A 19,027-nucleotide genomic window follows, 5' to 3' on the forward strand; every position below is an offset into this window, starting at 1 on the left:
TTGTTATTTTTTAATTTTTAAAAATATTTTTCATCCATGGTTGTTGAATCCATGGAAACTGGATACAGAGGACTGACTTTAAGTAGCTTCTATTAGAAGAAAGCGTGCGTTCTCTTCAATGTGTAGGTTCTGTGATCATATGCTTTCTCAAACAGGGGCTCACATATTTTGAGGGGTTAAAAAGGTGACTTTTTAGTGAAGAAGTATGGCCCATCAACCTGAGGGGCTGGGTGGTAGTCATGACCTAGACGCTAAGCCCTGCTCCTCCAACTCTCTCTGCTCTTCCCACTGAGGGCCTCAGTTTCTTTATGGATAAAACAAAAGGCTGAGGAATGTGCTACCTAGATGTGCAACAGTGTGCACTGAGCTAAGTGAGGGAAGACAGGCTAAGGTCACATAGTGCATAACTCCTTGTTCATTCATTCCCTCCCTCCCTCCCTCCCTCCCTTCCTTTTTGACAGTCTCACTCTGTTGCCTGCCAGCAATTGTGTGATCTCGGCTCACTGCAACCTCCACCTCCTGGGTTCAAGTGATTCTTGTGCCTCAGCCTCCCGGGTAGCTGGGATTACAGGTGCTTGCCATCATGCCCAGCTAATTTTTGTATTTTTAGTAGAGATGGGGTTTCACCATGTTGGCCAGGCTGGTCTCAAACTCCTGGCCTCAGGTGACCCAGCCACCTCAGCCTCTCAAAATGCGGCGATTACAGGTGTGAGCCTGGCCTGTATGTGGCTTTCTAAGAAAGGCAGAACTACAGGGTGAGAAAACAAACCAGCAGCTTCCGGGAACAGAGGGGTAGGTGGATGGAATTAACTATAAAGGGGCACGGGAACATTTTGGGGTATGAAATTATTCCCTATTTTGATTTTCAGTGGTGGTTATATCATTGTATATGTTTGTCAAAACTGATAACAGTGTTGTAATATAAAACAGTGAATTTTAATGTAGGTAAATTATAGCTTAATAAACTAAAAGACACACACACACACACACACACACACACACACCAGAGAACCAGAGAATCTCACAGGTTCCTCCCTGTGTTAATATTCACTGTTCTCTACTGAGAGTGCGATCACAGGCAAGGCCACAGGAAGAGATATCCAGGGACTTGTCTCATGTTTTAAATGTCCCCTCCCTGATCCCTCCTGCCCCTTCCCGACCCAAAGCCATCCTGTGATGTAATGGGAGAAAGAGAAGAACCAGGCTTTATTTTCTTGGTTGGAAACTGTAGGAACGAGGCTGCCCCTCCCGTGGAGGTCCATGTGTTCCCTTGGACGCCAGGTGTTCTCAGAGAATGGAGGCAGGTCCTTGTCCTAGGTCAGAAGGCAGAGTCACTGGCCTGTAATGGAGTATTTTGGAACAAGAGCTCAGAGTCCAAATCCCATGGAAGTAGCCATGAGGCCCATCGGACAAACGGGAATCTAGATGGGCAGTGGGAATCTGTACTGTTTCCATTTTCCATGCGGGGTCTGGGGAGGAGGCCCCTGGCCCGCCACTTGGCTGTTTCTCAGGCATAACGCAGGGCTATTGATTGAGGCCACCCAAGTGACACACAGGGAACCAGGCCCTCGCTGGGAAGAAGGGAGCCAGGGGCTTGTGAGAGGCAGAGAGAGGCCGCTGCCCACACAGGCAAACAAAGCCCACAGCCTCAAGGCTGGCGGGAAGGGCGGCTCTCAGGGGCTAGGCTGTTGGGGAGGTTATCTATCTGGCAGGGATTTGCAAACATACCCGGCCTTCACTGCCTTTCAATGCCTGTCTCAGACATGGCTCCAGCTAACACCAGCACCCATTCTGTGAACATTTACCATGTGACAGGCCCCGGCTAAGCCCTCTGGATTAATTCACAGCCACCCAAAGATTTTGAAACTCTCATTCTTGTTTCACAAATGAGGACACTAAGGCTCAGAATGAGGGTGGCTCTGGGGCTCTGCACTCAGAGGCTGTTTCTTTATTTTGTCTGCTGAGATAAGCCAGACCTGGCCAGGACACCTCCGGGCTCTGAGGAGAACTGAGCCCACGCTGTAAGTGAGCAAGAGCGTACCAGAGAGCTCTGTGACAGATGGAGCTCACGTGGCTACACCCCACAACCCAGGCCCCTTTAAAATTAGCCAGATCCCGCAGCCTCTTTTTGGACAGGGGGCCATACCCCTCTGTGTACGGGGTCTGGTGCAGATCCAGTAACCCCCACTGTGGGTGCTGAAGGGCTGGGTACAGGGAAAGGGGCCCAGCTACTGGTATCGGAAGTCCCACAGCAGGGGCCAGGGGTTCCTATGGGTGTTTCTGCAAAGGAAGGGTGGCGGAGGGAGAGCCTGCTGGGCAGAGCTCTGTGGGCCCAGGAGGGGATACGCGTCTCAGAGAACTACTTGGCTTTGGAGGCTGCCACATCCCAGGAAAGGTTCTAGGACCAGAGACACTCACAGAGGCCCCGGTGGTTCCTCAGAGGCTGGGATCAATGGACAATTGGAGGCTAGCAGCAAAGGAAATGACAGCTTCATGCCTGCTATGCCACAAGTCCCCAGAAGGGTATAGGGAGAGAGGCAGCTATCAGGACGGCTCTCATTCTTGGGTGTGCACAGCTTTTTGTGTTATAGCTGGTAGCCCCAAATCTCCACCTTGATTCTGGGCCTGACAGCAGAGCTCTGCTCTTGGCGGTCAGTAGGGTAGTGTGCATGCACAGCAACAGCCTGATAAGCAAAGATTCTGGAACTAAGCCAGATAGTCCAGCTGAGAAGGCAGGCGCAGCTCTGGGTTCCCTGGAGGTGGTGGCCATGGTCAAAGAGGACAGGAAAGCATGGCTCTTTTGGGGGTGGACCAGGACGTGAGGTGGGACATGTTAGGGACCTGAGGCAGATGTGACCTTGATCTTGACTCTGTGGGGCAGAAAATCCTACACAAGCAGGTGGCCCAGGGGTTGAGAGACGAGTTGGTTCCCTTGTAGCTGTGACTGGGATCCCATTCTCATGCCTCTGAAATCATTTCTACCTTTAGGAGCAAAATTTCTGCCACTGAAGTATGCAGCTAGGTGTTGGCCTTGTCATTCATAGAGGGATTGCAGTACACTAGCACCGCCTTTTTACCTTGCGCTCGTCCTCCTCTTGTCAGCCTGATGCTCAGGCTTTCAGAGTCCGGCTGCTTTGGTGTTAGTGGGAAATGCAACTGTCTGTCACTCAGGAAACAGACTCCGTGTAAGAAGCACCGTCTGTATACAGCAGACTTCGACCCTGGGATCTTCTTCAAGAGGGTGTCAGAGCAGCCATAGGGTTTTATACCTGAGTACAGACAGTGGGGCCTGGAGAATCCCCCAGTCAAGGAGACCCTGGCAGAGTCAGGGACTTTGGCCTTCTGGTGACACCACTGTCCCTACATAACAGAATGAGTCCAATGCCCCAGAGCTCTGGCTTTTCTGTGCTGCTTGGCAGCCTGGTTGGGAGTGAGAAGGAAACAGACGTACGTACGTGTGTGTGTGTGTGAGATAATGGGGAAGGATGGGGTGTGCGGAGGGGTGTTTGATTTTTCTAGAGGCACATTCTGCCCAACAAACCCCCAAACCAAGGAGCCACACAGAGTTAGCTGGATTGAAGTGGGTTCAAGTCATTTATTTTTAGACCGTACCAGCATGTTTGGTTCTGGGGTCCAATCCCCAAATTCCAGAAAAATAAACTAATGAGAACCACATGCACTAAGAGGAGGCCATTCCGACGTGTCCGTGATCATGCGGTGAGTGGGCTTAGAGTATAGAACAGGGGTCCCCGGTGTGGAGCAGGGCCTTCCCTCCCCAGACAGCTGACAGCAGCTGGCTCTGAGCCCTCATTGGGGCTGGGGAGAGGGCCGAGGCCTGGTCATTTGGACCCTGTCGCCACATAGACCCGGGCCCCTTATTGCTACATTTGCTACTTTGCTACTTTATGGCCCCTGGGTCTAGCCCAGGGGATGCCTTATCACTGGGTGGTACTAATGAGTAGGTTGCTGGCATCTGCTGTTGCTATGGTTACACGAGCATAGGCCTCTCTTCAGAGGGTCCCATGGTGAGTTATTAGTGATTCATTTGGCCACTATTCAACTTATCCCATGGTCTTTGCTACATATTCAACTTGGGCAGCTCCTTTTCGAGGCTGGTGGTGCATTATCTCCCCCCGAGCCCAGAGCTTCCCAGCTCCTGGACCTTGCAGCAACACCTCCCTCCAATACATTTTGCAGGGGCCAAAGGAAGAGAGCCCTCAATCCTTTCCCTCTTCTGGGAAGGCTTTCCTGGTGGCGGTTTTTGAAGCTCATGTATTTGGAGCAGAACAGGAGGGATGCATTTTAGGAAAAACATCACCTTCCATAATCACCAAGGGAGCCAGTAGGGTGGCAGGCTCCCGGCTCAGCGTCCTGTTGGTGAGGTAGTTAGAACATCCCAGGAATCCTGCCAGGGAAGAAGCCCCTGGAGCATGTCCCCATGTGTTCAGCTAGTCCAAGCTGCAACTCAGAGTCGCAAGAGGTCCCTCCCAGGGTGCTGGCCGGGGCCCCCTCATGGCCACTCAGCGGCGGTAAGCCTGGAGCACAGGTCCGGCTGACTGCACTCGCAGTTGGGCCTTGCTTTGTTCCTGGGGTATAGCAACACCTTTCCAGGAGAACAAAGCTGACACATCACTTTCTGGAAGGGCAGAAGGCTCCTCCCAAGAGAGTTCCTGCTGCTTAGGTCAGGCCATCTGGTTGTGGCTGGACATTTATATGTGCCAACCTACAAGCTTTCTTCTTCCCATGTAGGGAAAGGTTATTTTAGTCAGATGCCAGTGCCTGGTGCCTTGTGTATCTAACCCGATGGGTGGCTGGTCACTTGCTGCAGCTGCCCTGATGCTGTGGCTGTGGGGCTGCTAAGATGTGGCTGGAGAGCGCTTTTCCTCTTAGGGAGGAGTCCTAGGCCCAGAGACCACACCCATTCAGGGAGGCTAAGGCAGCTTCTAGCGGGCAGGACAGGGTAGGGGAACCTGCTTTGCTACAGAATTGCCTGCAAACATCTAATCTAGTCTGAATTTTTGGCTGTGTAGACCAGGCCAATCGGGAACGGGCCAAGAACAGATCTTCCAAATGTACTTACATGACCAAGGTCTGGGTGGTAGATGGACTTTGGATAGGCAGCCTCATTCCACTTCCTTCTTGCAAGCCTCTGGCTTGATCTACTGGGGAACATGGGTGCCTTAGCCGCGGGGTGGTGTGAGAGGGTTATTGCTCTGGGTTTGAGTCCATCTGAAGTCTCCTTAGCTCCGTTGTGCTTACTGCCCCTCCCCTCTGGATGTCCCCAGAAGTGCTTGTAAGCCTGCAGCCAGCTCTATCTCAGGGCCAGAGACCACCTGGCTCTGGGCAGATCCTCTGGGGATCTCCAGGGAGATACCAGTCAGAAGAAGGGGGCACAGAAGGAATGGCCAAGAAGCCAACCCTGCCCTGTCTGCAGCCTAGCTTAGAATGCCCCTGCACCATGGGGAGAAGCAGGGGGCAGCCAAGCCCCTTGCCCAGGATAACTGAGGGCACTGAGGTGCCTGCTGTTTGGGAACACCCTTTGCCCTATTCCTGGGGGTCAGCACAGCCTGGGGATCCTTGGGCAAGGCTGCAAATGAACTTAGACTACAATTTTGTTCTGAAACAGGAGGTTTATACAAAGAGAAAGGGGATGAAAGGGGCCTGTCAAAAGACCCCATAATGGGGCTTCATGTCATTCATGCACTCATCAAGTGGTTACTGCCTCCAAAGTACCAGCCTCTGTGCTGAGCATGTGGTGTCCAGCAAGAATTGCCACGTCTGGAGACACTGAGGACTCCACATCTGTCATCTCTCCAGTTTCCACTGTGCCTCCGAGAGAGGGAAACTGGGGCATGGCCGTCAAGAACTCACAAGGATACAACATAAGGAAGACTCCTAAGGCCTGTGGCGGCACTGCTGTGAGGGACAGAAGGCTGGTGCCCTGGGGACAGGGCTGTGTGGAAGCAGACATAGACAGGACTCGGAGGTGGTGGGGTGGAAGGATGGGTCATCGGGGAGCACCCAGGAGGCCGGGTCTGCAAATAAGCAAGCATCTGAGCCTTCGGTCACCGGCTGGTGAATTTGGCTACATGAGAAAAGAAATACCAGCGATCGCTTTATTGCTTCTATGTTTTTTGTTTATATGCTCCCACGAGAGATTTTTTTACCTATGGCCAAAAATAGATCAAAGGAGGATAGTCATAGCAAGTGGGGGAGTGAATGTCTGGATTCAAAAACAGGTTACTTAGTACAGCTCTGTCTGTGGGCTCATGGGTGTCACAATAACAATGACAATGATGATAGTATTAGCTACCGTTTGCTAAGCACCTACTACGTATCAGGCACCTGACTCGGTGCTTTACATACATTACCTCACAGCCAGGTTGGCAAACGGTCATTTTGACACACACACAGAGGGAATACAGGTGGATCTTTTGCAGATTTTTGCATTTCCCCTAGGCGACCGGTTTAGAGGCGTGCTTTGGCTGGGCCTTCAGATAAAGACTGGGAGGAGAACCCTGCGGCCTGGCCTGGTCCCTTCGCAGCATACTCTGCTCCAGCTTCACACACACAGGAGACTTGACCCAGCAAGGGTCTCACCATGCCTGTCAGGACACTACCACGTGGGGGCTGCCAGCCCTGTAGTCCAGCCACCTCCTGGGCTGGGGACCCTCCCAGCTCCTACCTGGGGCTGCCAGAGGGGAGAATCCCAATGGCCCCTGAGTTCATGGCCATGTTTTATTTTGAGTAAAACATGAGGCAATAAATCAAGGAGCAAGGGGGCAAACCAGAATAAATTATGAAATAATTTTCTAAAAGATGGTCAGCAGAATTCCCGCAGCTGTGAAACAAGCTCTGTCATCTACACCAGTGCTTCTGCGAACGCTGGACCCTTGAGACATGTGATGGGACCTGAGGGCAGCCACCAGGCTGGCGGGGACCTCTCCGAACGCTGATCTCAAAGAGGGTGGAAAGAACTTGAGGAGGGGCAATCCATGAGGTTGCTTTCTTGCTGAAGACGTGATTTGGACATTTTACGTGAAAGCGGTGCCTGGTGCTGGCGGTGACACCCGGGTGGCCACAGAGATGTGAGGGATGACAGGCGGCGATGGGGATGTAGTGGCTGTAACTATGGGAGGTGCCAGGGAGGTGATGCAAATACTGGATGTGCTCTTGGTCCACTCATTCCTCTTGAATTTGCCAGAAGCTGTGACCCCACAGATAGCAGGGGAGTAAGGATAATAATAGAATCTCAAGTGGTAGTCGTGACAGGAACCCCACGACGCGTCCTCCCCTGAATGAGCTGGGATCAGGGCCTCTTAGCGAGTGGAGTGTTGGAATACAACTGTACAAAGAAGAGAGGGCTGTAAACAGGAGCCTCCGCTGGGCCCAGCCCAGGCTCTGTGGACTCTTTCTTTCTGGTCTCCCCGTTCACCCACCGAGTCTCCCCACCATCGCCCTTCGTTGCCCTCACTCTTTCTCCTTCACAGTGACCAAGTCTCCCCGTAAGGAAACTCTGTCTGCGGATGTGGAGCGTCGCCGCCTGCCCGTGGGGTCCGCGGGCCCAGGCCCTGGACCTGCGGTGGGAACGGTCAGGAGGACTGCATCAGGCCCGTGAGGCGCTTGCCCGCCAGCGACTTTCCCTGCAGAGAGACAGCAACAGAGAGGCACGCACAGGCGCGCGCACACACACACACAGGGACAGAGACAGAGAGCCAGACAGGTGAATTAATTGTTGCATGAGCCATGGAGGCCAGACGACCAACCAACCCGACTGACCACCTCGATATTGGATCTCTAGGTATACGGGAGCCTTAACTTGGGACAGCTGGAGAAACCAGGGCTCCAGGCAAGGTTCAGGGAGTCCTGGAGGGTCCCCTTATGAGGGTGTGTTGCTGGGACTCTTTTTGGGGTGTGGAAATTTTACTTACCAAACACCAGGTATTTAAACCTTCAGGTAGAGCAATTTTTAATGCTGGTGGGCTGCCCTGAAATTGATTTTGTTCACGTGGGGAGGAAAAGGTGGACTGGGGCATACTGAGGTCAGGGACGGGGGGCTTGATTCAAATAGAGGGTGGCTAACGATCTGGCTGACTAGAAGCTAATGAATTAACTAGTCTTAAGAAGGCACAGTCCTGTTTGGAATGCAGGATAGACACAAAGACCTTGAGTCCTCTTGATGACCAGTTCTGGGACTGTGAAAGTGGGGGGCATTTGCTGGGGCTCAGAGCCACTGTAGGTCCCAGGGCAGTGCACTCCTGCTGTCTCCTATGTTCTTGGCTTCCCGTCTGTGGCACCTAGGGGCAGAGTTTGATGACCCCATACCAGGAAAGCCTACAAGCCCTCCAACTATATCCATGTGGCAGTTCTTCTCAAAAACTAAAATAATGAACTGGATCATGAGGCCTGGTGCATCAGCCATAGAGGTGCCAGGAGAGTCCCATTGTCCATGTGCCCTGAGATGTGGCGGAGAAGCCCCTGATCTGGGAGGGGAGTTGTGACTGGGCACCAGGAGGAGGGTGAGGGGGATGGGTGAGGGTCCGTCGCTTTGCTTATTGCCCTTCCATAGTGTGTGCCCGTTCTCCAGCTCACCCTCTTTAGAAATCCATGTCATTGTACAGGGTTTTAGAGGAAAGTGTGGCTGGACCTAGGCAGATTGATCACTGTGTCTGGGAAAGCACTCCAAACCCATCCTATTATTGACAGCGGGTCAGCGACACCACTGCCATCTGTGAAGGGCAGCACGTGAGAGCTCGTCAGCATGGGCTGCAGTGTTTGGCCGTGAGATTGCAGGGGCCAGCGATTCCTCGTGTTCATTTCCAAGTGGGGTGTGAGGGCTCATCTTGTTTACTGGGCTTGGCTGCATATAAGCTAGATGTAATTAAAAAAATTGATCAGGTTTGTGAAGCCTGGTAGGGTCCTCAATAAACCTGCTGATTGATGAATTGATGGATAACGGGTTTATCTAATAAACGAACAACACGGGCTGTGGATTTGCTGGATACAGGACAATGTGGCATCTGGCTTAGATCTCCATGAAGGGGCATGGCCAGCCTGCCTTTGAGAATTCTGGTGCTATAGATGGGAGTTTGTCCAGAAATGAAATTGCCCTCAGGAGCTGTCAGAAAGTCTGCCTTTCCCTACCTTTCCTTGACCTTTTTTCTCCCCATTTCTTTCACTCCCCATTTTCACTAGTGAGACAAAACTTTTCATTTTTTTCTCCCCATCTTAAAACACACACACACACACACACACACACACACACACACGTCTACAAAAATTTCCCCATCAGCAACCTTATCTGAATCTTCAAATACACTCAACTTGGCCTGCAGCAGGATACATTTATACTCGGCTAAGGAGTTTTTAATCAGATTTTGTAAAAATCCGAGAGCGTTATGGTGTCAGACTTTGAAAAATCACTAAGACAGAATGGCTACTCCTTTGTCTAGACCAGGTTAGGTATAACAATAGCTCTTAGAAGGCAGAGGGTGACCTTCAAGGGCTCCCCCAGCCCCGGGTTCTGTGGCACACACACAGCTGTGACTCTCGAGTGCCCTTTCTTACATAGAGTGTGAGGCATTTGTCACTTGGGAGTGTGTCTTCCCAGTGCAGGCCCGAAGGCAGGAAGGACGGGGGCGTGGGGCATCCTCTCTGGGGAAACACGGGGCTGCTGAGTCTAGGGGACTCCTTGTGTGAGCTCTTACAAACCTCCCCTACCCTCTGTTACCCATGTCCATCCCTACCCTATGAAAGGCACAAAGGAAGTTTGTTTTCCTCTTAGGTGCCGCTTATTGCTGTGATAACCACCACACACTAGTATCGGCTCCTCCTCCTCCTCCCATCCCTCCTCCACCAGGGCCACAAATCACATTGTGTACCCAAATATATATGTTCTGAGTTTGCTATCCACAGCGTTTGGGGCTCTCATTTAGCTGGTGAATGGGGGAAAAAAATCACTCAAGCTTCTGAATAAGAGTCTGTTGCCAATGTGTACATTCAAAGCCCAGAGACAAAGGAGGTGAGGTTTACCAGTTGCCCAAACCTACACTGCAGCTTCATTCTTATTAGCAAGGTTATTTTGGCTGGAGAGGGGACTGTGGGTTGAGGGAGGTTGGAGATTCTATTTCTGGAGGATTATGGGTCTATTTGTTTTAGGTGAATTTGGTCCTGAGGCTTCCTCACCCTCAACCCTTCTCCGTTCTACAGAATGGGCTGGGCTGGGCTTGAAGGCGCTAATTAATCTTTTCCTGCCTAAATCCTGGAGCACAGCCTCACAGCTCTGACTCCAAGGACCTGTGGCCAGTCTGTCACTGCCTGCTCCTTCGCTTCCCCCAACTGCTTTTATTTCCCAGGATTTCAGGGTAGGATGGTGCAGCTGACCAGCTTAGGGGCCACCCTTGGGATTGTTCCCAACCTCTCAGCAACCCAGGCGGTGCTGCTTGGCATTTTTGTCTCCCTCTCCCTACTCCTGCTTTCGCGCATTTACCAAATGCCAGCTCTGCTGCTAAAGATGGAGGTCATGAGGGTTCAGGTCGGCTGGAGAAGCAGCTCAGCCCAGCTGCAATCTACCCGCTGCCCAGCGCCCTCCCGGGTGAGTGAGGGCAGGCTCAGGCTGGAAGGCGGTTAATCATGCAGGATGCAGGCATGGCTAGATGCCTGGCCCTGGGCTTTGGGGAAGAAATACTGCAATCACACTTGCTCTGCAGCTGCTTCCCTTCTGAAGAGCTGAGGCTCCTGTAGTTTTCAGTGATCAAAGTAAAATCTGATAGTAGAGGCTACCTGTGTTCAGAGATGAGCTGCCCCAAAGTGCATGCCCCTCTAGGCTTGCAGGACGCTCCTGAGGAGCCTGCTCTGCCCAGAGAGAGGAGAGCTCCTGCCTGTGCCCTCCAGGGCACTACGCCCCTCTCTTTATGCTCATCCCTGCCTCCAGTTTGGATGATCCTGAAGGAACCACTTTGGAAGGGGAATGGTAATTCTGCCTGCCCGTGTCTGGCATTTGCATAGTTACAGAGGAAGCAGTTTTTTTTCAGGGTGTGAATGTGTAATGTTCCTCAGTGCTGGTCAGTTGGGAATGGATCATGGTGCCAGGAAACTGCAGCCAGCTCAGCCCGAGGCCTTGGCGTAGCTGAGCGAAGCAGCTGAGGATGGTTGAAAATGCTATTAGCAGGCAGCCTTTGTCCAAGTGAAAAAATATACAGTGATTAAGAACTGAGCTGCAGAAGGTACATTCCAGAGACATCAAAGCTTTGCATACCGACAAAGTGCTTTTCACCTTTGAGACATTTGGCAAAGTGTAATCCAATAGATTTTGGGATCCTTCAATTTCATGGACCATGGGCTCAGTGCTGGGTTCACTAACACCCACGCATTCAATTCCCACCCTCCACTCTGATTAATCATTTCAGCTCTGTGGCCATCCTGATGGCTAGGAGCCTGGAAGAAGGTGGTCATGAAATCCTTTGTTTCTGAAAGGAAACACACAAAAGGAATGGCCCCCTTTTGTGCAGTGAGAAAAATCAACATGCTGCTTGACATGCTGTGGCTCTGTGCATTGCACTTCCACATATTAATCAACAAAGCATGCACTATCTGGGTTACCAAGAGCTTTTGCCACTTACTTACCTGGGAGACTGATGCTAAACTCTTTCTTTGGCTGGGAGGAGGGCTGTGGCTCAGAGAGTAGCCCTGGGGGTCAGATTGGAGCATACTGGGGGACAGCAGAGCCAAGCACTAGCGGCTCAGGGAGGACCTTTTTCAATGCTAAGACAGTAAAGACATCTGAGCTTCTGATGAGATTTTTTTGCTCATCTGCTCAGATGAACTAAGACCAAAGTTACAGATCTCAAGTCTGCCAAATCAAAATCCAGGCTATTATGGGGGAAAGAAATCAACCACAGTTGCCCGTGGGGGAGAAGGATGAAATTGATTGGAAAGGGACATGCAGGAGCCTTCTAGGGTGAGGGGGTATGCGTTACATGGGTGCATACACTTGTCAAATTCATTGAGCCATATACTTCAGATCTGTTCATTTTACCATATATAATTATATCTCAAAAGAAAAAAAATTAGGAAAAAAAAAAGTCCCAGCTATGACGTCTACTCCTTACTCTTCTTCAGTTGCTGGGCCCATCCCTGGGTTTGGAGAAATTCAATGCTTCCCCTCTCCAGTATGGGAGGAACCTGGATTCCTCTGTTAGGGGAATTCGAACTTCCAACAGAACTAAAGTGGAGCACTATTTCTAGCCTCCATTGATGCAAACGGATCCCTTTGGTGTGACATACAGGCATTTTTCATCCCTGCTCATGAAAAATGGTGTTTTGTTGAATACAGCTCACCAAGCAACCTTAGCAGGCAAGAAGTGGAGGCCCCAGGGATGAGTCATGCTCTCAAGGAGCCTGAAGGTCACCTTTGAATAGACAGTGCTCAAGTTCATAAAGGATGTATATGTGTGGAATTAGAGGCCTGGGGTGGGGTTGGGGGAGACCTGCTGAGGACAAGGGTCAGGAACCCAAGAGACAGGTGGAAAGGTAAGGGATCCTGGCTTGGGTTCAGCAGGATGGGAGAAACCAAAGGCCTGCCTGACTTCATCGGGTGACTCCTGGAAGGTTGTTGCCCTGGTACTCCTTCTCCACTGAGCAAAGCAAAAGAAATGATTTTAAAAGGGAATGCAAAGAATTCTGTGGCATCTTCTTCCTCAATGATGTCTAAAACTGGGGAGAGAGAGTGCTGTCTGGGATGTCTGAGAAACGCTTACAGGGAATGGTGGGAAAATCCACACTTAACATAGAATAACTTCAAAACACTTTTAAAATTCTCTGTTTCTTATCACCCTCTATTCAACTCTGTGGAACAAGGTGGGGCAGATGAAATGGAAAAACCAGGCTATGGAACCCGTTATGGTTCCTCCACAACAGAGGTAGGTCAGAGCAGCATGGGAAGGAAGAGGCCATTCCTCTCTTTCTCACCCTTCTGCAGTGAGGAGGGGCAGGAGCCTGTGGCTGACCCATTCCTGGGGTCTCTGTTACTTGTAGGGCCTTGGTAAGCTTCCTGATCTCTCTCAGGGGCTGAAGGGCATTTTATATGGTTTTAAAATATTCTTTTTATTTGATCCTTTTAAAATAGGAAGCTATATCACAAACATAAAACAATACCCCAATGTTTTAAAAAAGTCAAGGGATAGATGAAAAGTGAATTAATCAAAAAAGAGAGGTTCACTGGTTGAAGAATTAATAAATGGTACATTCATGAATACTTAAAACCGAACCTGTTTAAAAAATAAGAAAATTTGATCAAAATAAACATAACGGATTTTTTTCTTGCAACAGCCCCCTATCTTATGTACAGTGGTATAAACACTCAGGCTCTGCCTGGTAAACAGTGGGGATAGGGGATGTACCCAGCAGTCATGTCATCTGAAATAAATTCCCACAGAATGTCACCAGAACCACTAGTAGGCTCAGACACCTTACTCTATCCTGTATTGGTGATATGGTTTGGCTCTGGGTCTGCACCCAAATCTCACCTTGAATTGTAATCCCTATAATCCCCATATGTTAAGGGCAGAAACCGGTGGGAGGTGATTGGATCCTGTGGGTGGTTTTCCCCATGCTGTTCTTGTGATAGGCAGTGAGTTTTCATGAGATCCGATGGTTTTGTAAGTGTTCATACACACTCGCTCTCTCTTGTCTGCTGCCACGTAAGACTTGTCTGCTTCCCTTTCCACCGTGATTGTAAGTTTCCTGAGGCTTCCCCAGCCATGTGGAACTGTGAGTCAACTGAACTTCTTTTCATTAGAAATTACCCAGTCTCAGGTATTTCTTTACAGTAATGTGAAAATAGACTAATATAATTGGCAACTACCAGTGCTTTAGAAAAATTTTAAAGTTTTTGAATTTACAAAAGAAGAGTTGCCAGTTCTCCTATCTGGATTAAATGTAAAAGGGCCCACCTGTCCCCTGCTCTCCCATGGGCCTGTCTGATGGAATGGCATGGGTAGCTCATGTACCCTCCCTCCTCAAGTGCCTTGCTCTTCAAATCACCCAGGCCTTGACAGTGGCACGGTGGGAATGGTCCCCCACTAGAAACACAGGTAGCTGTGAGGACAGTTATTAACAGCCACCTGCTGATGGACCATTGAGCAACTATTGTGTGCCAAGCATGCGAGGCATTTTACAAATACCCACACGTATGTCCACAACGTGCTTGCAAGTTAGGCATTTCTATAAACTCCACTACATGAATGAGGAAACAGACTCAAACAGAACTTGAGTAACTTGCCTGGGAGTGCACGGCTAGTCAGTGGCAAAGCTGAGTTGGTGGGCCTTCACGACCCATGCCCCTCTTACTTTGCATGTGACTGTCACTCTCAAGGAAGGAGGCAGATGGAAATACTCAGGGATGAAGGAGTCCCCTGTGCCCATCCGCACTGGGCAACCTCTCTGGGCAATGCAGGGTGATTTTCTTAACTTCCCTGAGAAAAGAACTTAAGCTCTTGAGCATGCTTGAACCCATCTCAGGCAGGTTCTACCCTGCGAAGGGGCTTCCCCTCATCCCATTTGGGAATCCTGAGAAAGGAGGTGCCATCTGCTGGCGGACAAGCCTGGCAAAAGGGGCTTTTGGTCACTGCACTGAGCCAGGGCGCAGGTCACCATGGCTTGGTGCATGTAGATTTCAGGCGGTGGCTGCTGGACAGGCCAGGTGAAGCCACCATTCTGTGTGTGGCCCTGTGTTACTGATGCTGATGCCTCTAGGAACTCACATGGCAAATGCCCCAGGGAGGACAGAAGCAGGTGTGATGTTTCCCTTTCTAAGGTGGGACAGGCAGGGTGGCCTTACTCTAATGAGAACCAACCCCACTTCAAATCATTCTAGGCCATTCTAATTCGGGGTGCCCAGCCAGGTGGGGGAAGCCCTCTCTGCTGGTGGTCCTGGCACCTCTGACCCTGGCCCCACCATGCTCATCACTTATTTCTGCCTGTCAGTTTTGCTGAGTGATGGGGGACCTTTCTCCATGGTCCCCCAGCTGTGCAGAGACAAATCCGGAGCTGGGCAGGGATGGTGGGAGAGACAAGGACTCAGCAGCTGAGCCCTACATGAGTGGCAGAATGCCAGGCCCGGACTCCCTGGTCTTGCGTCCAAGTTGTGCATTTCCATTTTTCCTGCTTGTCTGCATCCCTGTGTGGTGGAAATGACCCCTTTTCATACTAGCTCTCTCTTCTCTCCCTCCTCTCCCTCCTCTCATCTGACTGAGCAACCTGCTGCTCTTTCTACTCTCAGCTTGCAGGAAATTCTCGGTGGCTTCAGGAGTGGAATGAGGGGGCCATTCTGCCTATAAGGCCTCTCGGTGGCATGCCTTCTTGTGACCCACTTAATGCCCGCCTGTTCCTCTACTCCTCCTCCTTCCCAAATGGACTCTGGCATCTAAGCTCTGCTTCACTCCAAATTAGGCAAAGACCAAAAGGCTCTAGGAAACAGGGACATGGCTGTGTTGCTATTGGCAACAAGTTGATGCTACTTTTTTCCAACTAGGAAATTCAAATAACTCTTGACTATGACTGTGGGAGACATGAAGCTGGAGCTTAGTTACTTGATATTGTGGACAAAGCGGCAAGAGAAAGTTATTTGCTTGGCAGTATGTGATTCTCCTGAGGATCTATGAGGACTCTGAATCTATCTTCCTAAGGACACTTATCATCTCTTGCAAATGTGTTCACCCAAAACATGTACTGTGTTGGGGTCCTTGGTTTAGCCAGCTGAAAAGGCAGAGCCTAGAATTGCTGACCTCTTATCCCCCCACAAAAGCATAACACTTCATTGAATGTCCATGTCCATTTGGATGCATATGCCAAGAGGGCTGACTCATTTCTCTTTCTTCTCCACTATCAGGAATGCAATTCAGCAGGCACTTATCAGACATGCATTCCTAACCCGAAAAAGTACAGCAGGGAAGAGACTAAGCAGCGTTTCCAGGAGATACCTGGACAGAAACTTAGGTCATTGGAATTCTTAGCTACAGAGAACCTTATTTCCCCACAGGCTCTTTTCATGTGTTGCTGAGATGCTTTTGGTCCCCATGGGACAGGGGATGGGCGGTTTCCCAGCTTTCTTCTCCCCTGATGGTGTAGTGTGTAGAAATGTGAGATTGCTATATTTCCTGCAGGCTTTGGCCCCGGGCCCATAGAGGAAGAGTTATGGAAGCTTTCACCAGGAAATGAAACCTAAGGATGATGCTATTTGATTTAGAAGCATCTTCAAAGGTAGTGGGTATTCCCTGTTCTGCTAGGGAATGGGACCAGGAGAAGAGAGTTACTGGGTCAATACCTAAGGATGTTATCTGCACATGGCCTCTGGGACAAGGGACTCATCTCATCATCATTTCTGGACCCCTCAGCTCCTTGTTTCTTAGGAGAGAAAAACTATGGGTACAAAAAATGGGCAGAAAAAACAGAGACACCAAGAAATGGGTGCTGCCAACTGTCCCTGGAACCGGGGCATGAGAACAGGAGTGGCGGGCAGAGACGAGGTCATGGACAAACAGATCATCTCTTTTGGATTTTGGACCACCTTCTGTGCAGAAGGATCCCACAGGTTAGAGAGCGTGCGAACGCCGGGATCACTCACCCACTGCTGGAAGGAAGCCACCTCGGGGGTGAAACGCAGCGGCCATTCTGACTCTGCGCCAGCAGCACTAGGCAATTGTGTTTTTAGGAAGGGAAGTGAAGAATAACTTATCCAGCTGAAACTGTGAAGACCTGTGGCTTTAGAGGAGCCCCTGCCCAGACACACACACAGCTGCAGAGGGCATGCAATCCATGCGACACACACACTTGCAGGTTTGCAGCTTATGGTTATATGCATACCATATACTGAACACGGAGGCGAACATCAGGCAGGCAGCACATGCACCTGTGTCTACACCTGTGCACATGTGCATACACCTGTGCATGCGTTCATGTGCATGTTTAGACCACAGGCACTTACAGAAGCATCTCATGCAAGGTGCAGAGGCAATCACTTGTTTGGCTGTGGAGTTTTATATCAGCTCCTAAGATGCCACTCTGACAAATACTGCAAACTTAAAGCATTCACCTTAAAATACATGTATAAAAACGGAGTTCTCTCCCATGAAAAAACCATTTATTGACCTCAGTGGAAATAACTTCTCCACTTCTGTTTCTGTTGGTACTATAGGCAGTAGGAGTGCCCACCCCAGGGGTCCGGTTTATCAAGGAATTTCAAAGCATCCCCTGCCACGTGCTCCTGACTCCTCCACTACCTAGCTTTGGAATAAGTGATTACAAATAGAAACCTCTGTTTCTCGGACTGACGGAGCAGCTGGACTTGTTGAGGTTGCATTGCTCAGGGTGGCTCCAGGCAAGCAGACAGCTGAGAGGTGAGTGTTTCTGTCACGTGGAGGGCTACATTTGGAGGAGTGGATTTCATCTTCTTATCATGGGTAGACCCATTCCTCATCTGTGTCTGGTAGCGGGAGGCATCTTTGGGTCTTGCACCTCAGTAGGGGGCCAAATGCCAGATCCTCACAACATGTGCACCATTTGCCTGGTGGCCCTCCCCACTTCCCAGCACCTCACAGGCTGACAAGCCCCCCAGCTCCCACAGCTTCCTGGGAAGTGCTTAGGGGCCCCAGGAAATCAATCACAGAACAGAAGCTGGCCTTCTGGGCACCACAGTCCCTTCATTTCCAGGAAATGCAGAAAAACTAACTCTCTGAGTTGACTTTAAAAATAAGCCAACAATAATAGCTGCCATTTATTGAGTAGTTACCATGAGCTGATCTCGGTAATAAATGCACTTTGTACAGACTGTCATATAGGAGATACCCATGTACCCACCCTCAACCACGAAATGCATATGATGTCTATCTTGCAGAATATTGTTGGAAATTAAATAATAGGTGCAGAGCTAAATATGAACTGCAAATAATATCATAACGATGAAACTAATTCTAAGAACTATACCTGTTAAGCACACGCACTGCACACAGTGTGCTAAGGACGTTATGCATTTTACTCTTAATTATTTACTCTTATCTCCGTTTTATGGATGAGGAAACTGAGGCTTAGAGAAGCTGTGCAATTCAAACAGCTAAGTGATGAAGCTGAAGTAGAACCAAAGTCCACCCCAGGCAAAGCCAGCATGACACAGTACAACACTGTGAGTGTGAGCTCCTAATAAATGGCAGCTCTTGCTATCACATCCTCACTGAATGCCAACATCTACCCTGTGCAGTGGGCTTTGTGGTACCCATCGGACACGCAAGTGACTTGCGTCATATAATGTCGTATAATGTATAATGTATAATGACAGGGTCGTATAAAGTCAGGTGGAGAAAAAGGGATTCAGCTGGAGTTGCCTATCTCGAACTTAGCTTGCTTCTCTGCATTTTGGTGGGTACTAAAGGGACATTGTTCTCAAGGGGTCACACAAGCAGGTCACCTTCAGCAGTGGATGGGAATGCAGTTGGGGGAAATGTCCCTGCCAGGTTTTTGACATGTAACTCCAGGTGGCTGGTGCTGCTCAGTCACAGTCCAGCTCCTTGCTCTTTTGAGACACAGGTAGTGAGGTAACTGGCTACCTGCGGGGTAAAAGGCAGTCTGGCTGGTACGGGCCTGTCAGCCACGAGCAGCCAATCGGGGGCCTCTCAGAAACACAGTCCTGCTGGAGCAAGATGCACTTCACTATGCGGTCATCTGTGCAGTCCCCAGGGAATATAGAAATGAGGGGAACCTGGATGAACCTGCTGAAGGGTGGGTCACGGGGCTCACACACACAACCCACACTCCTTGATGGTCCTTCTCATGAAGTCCTACAGCTCTGATAACTATTCAAGAAAGCTACAAGCTGGGCACGGTGGCTCACACCTGTAACTCCACACTTTGGAAGGCTGAGGTGGGCAGATCACTTGAGGCCAGGAGTTCGAGACTAGCCTGGCCAACATGGTGAAATTCCGTCTCTACTAAGAGTACAAAAATTAGCTGAATGTGATGGTGCAGGCCTGTAATT

General features: G+C 50.2%; 1 protein-coding gene across 12 annotated transcripts in view; it reads right to left on the minus strand.

The window, feature by feature from the left end:
- Positions 1-3,571: 3,571 nt before the first annotated feature.
- Positions 3,572-19,027, minus strand: part of RGS6 (regulator of G-protein signaling 6) — a 676,386-nt gene continuing 660,930 nt past the window's right edge. For 7 of the 12 annotated variants that reach the window (XM_011983129.1, XM_011983124.1, XM_011983121.1 and 4 more), the window contains one exon: positions 3,572-7,643. In XM_011983129.1, coding sequence (XP_011838519.1) covers positions 7,593-7,643 — 51 coding nt within the window. In that variant the 3' untranslated portion in view covers positions 3,572-7,592. Of the gene's footprint in view, positions 7,644-16,624; positions 16,692-19,027 lie in introns of all 12 variants that reach the window. The other 5 variants (XM_011983131.1, XM_011983128.1, XM_011983126.1 and 2 more) reach the window with 2 other exon arrangements.

Source organism: Mandrillus leucophaeus, unplaced genomic scaffold, assembly GCF_000951045.1.
Source record: "Mandrillus leucophaeus isolate KB7577 unplaced genomic scaffold, Mleu.le_1.0 Scaffold246, whole genome shotgun sequence".
Taxonomy (NCBI): domain Eukaryota; kingdom Metazoa; phylum Chordata; class Mammalia; order Primates; family Cercopithecidae; genus Mandrillus; species Mandrillus leucophaeus.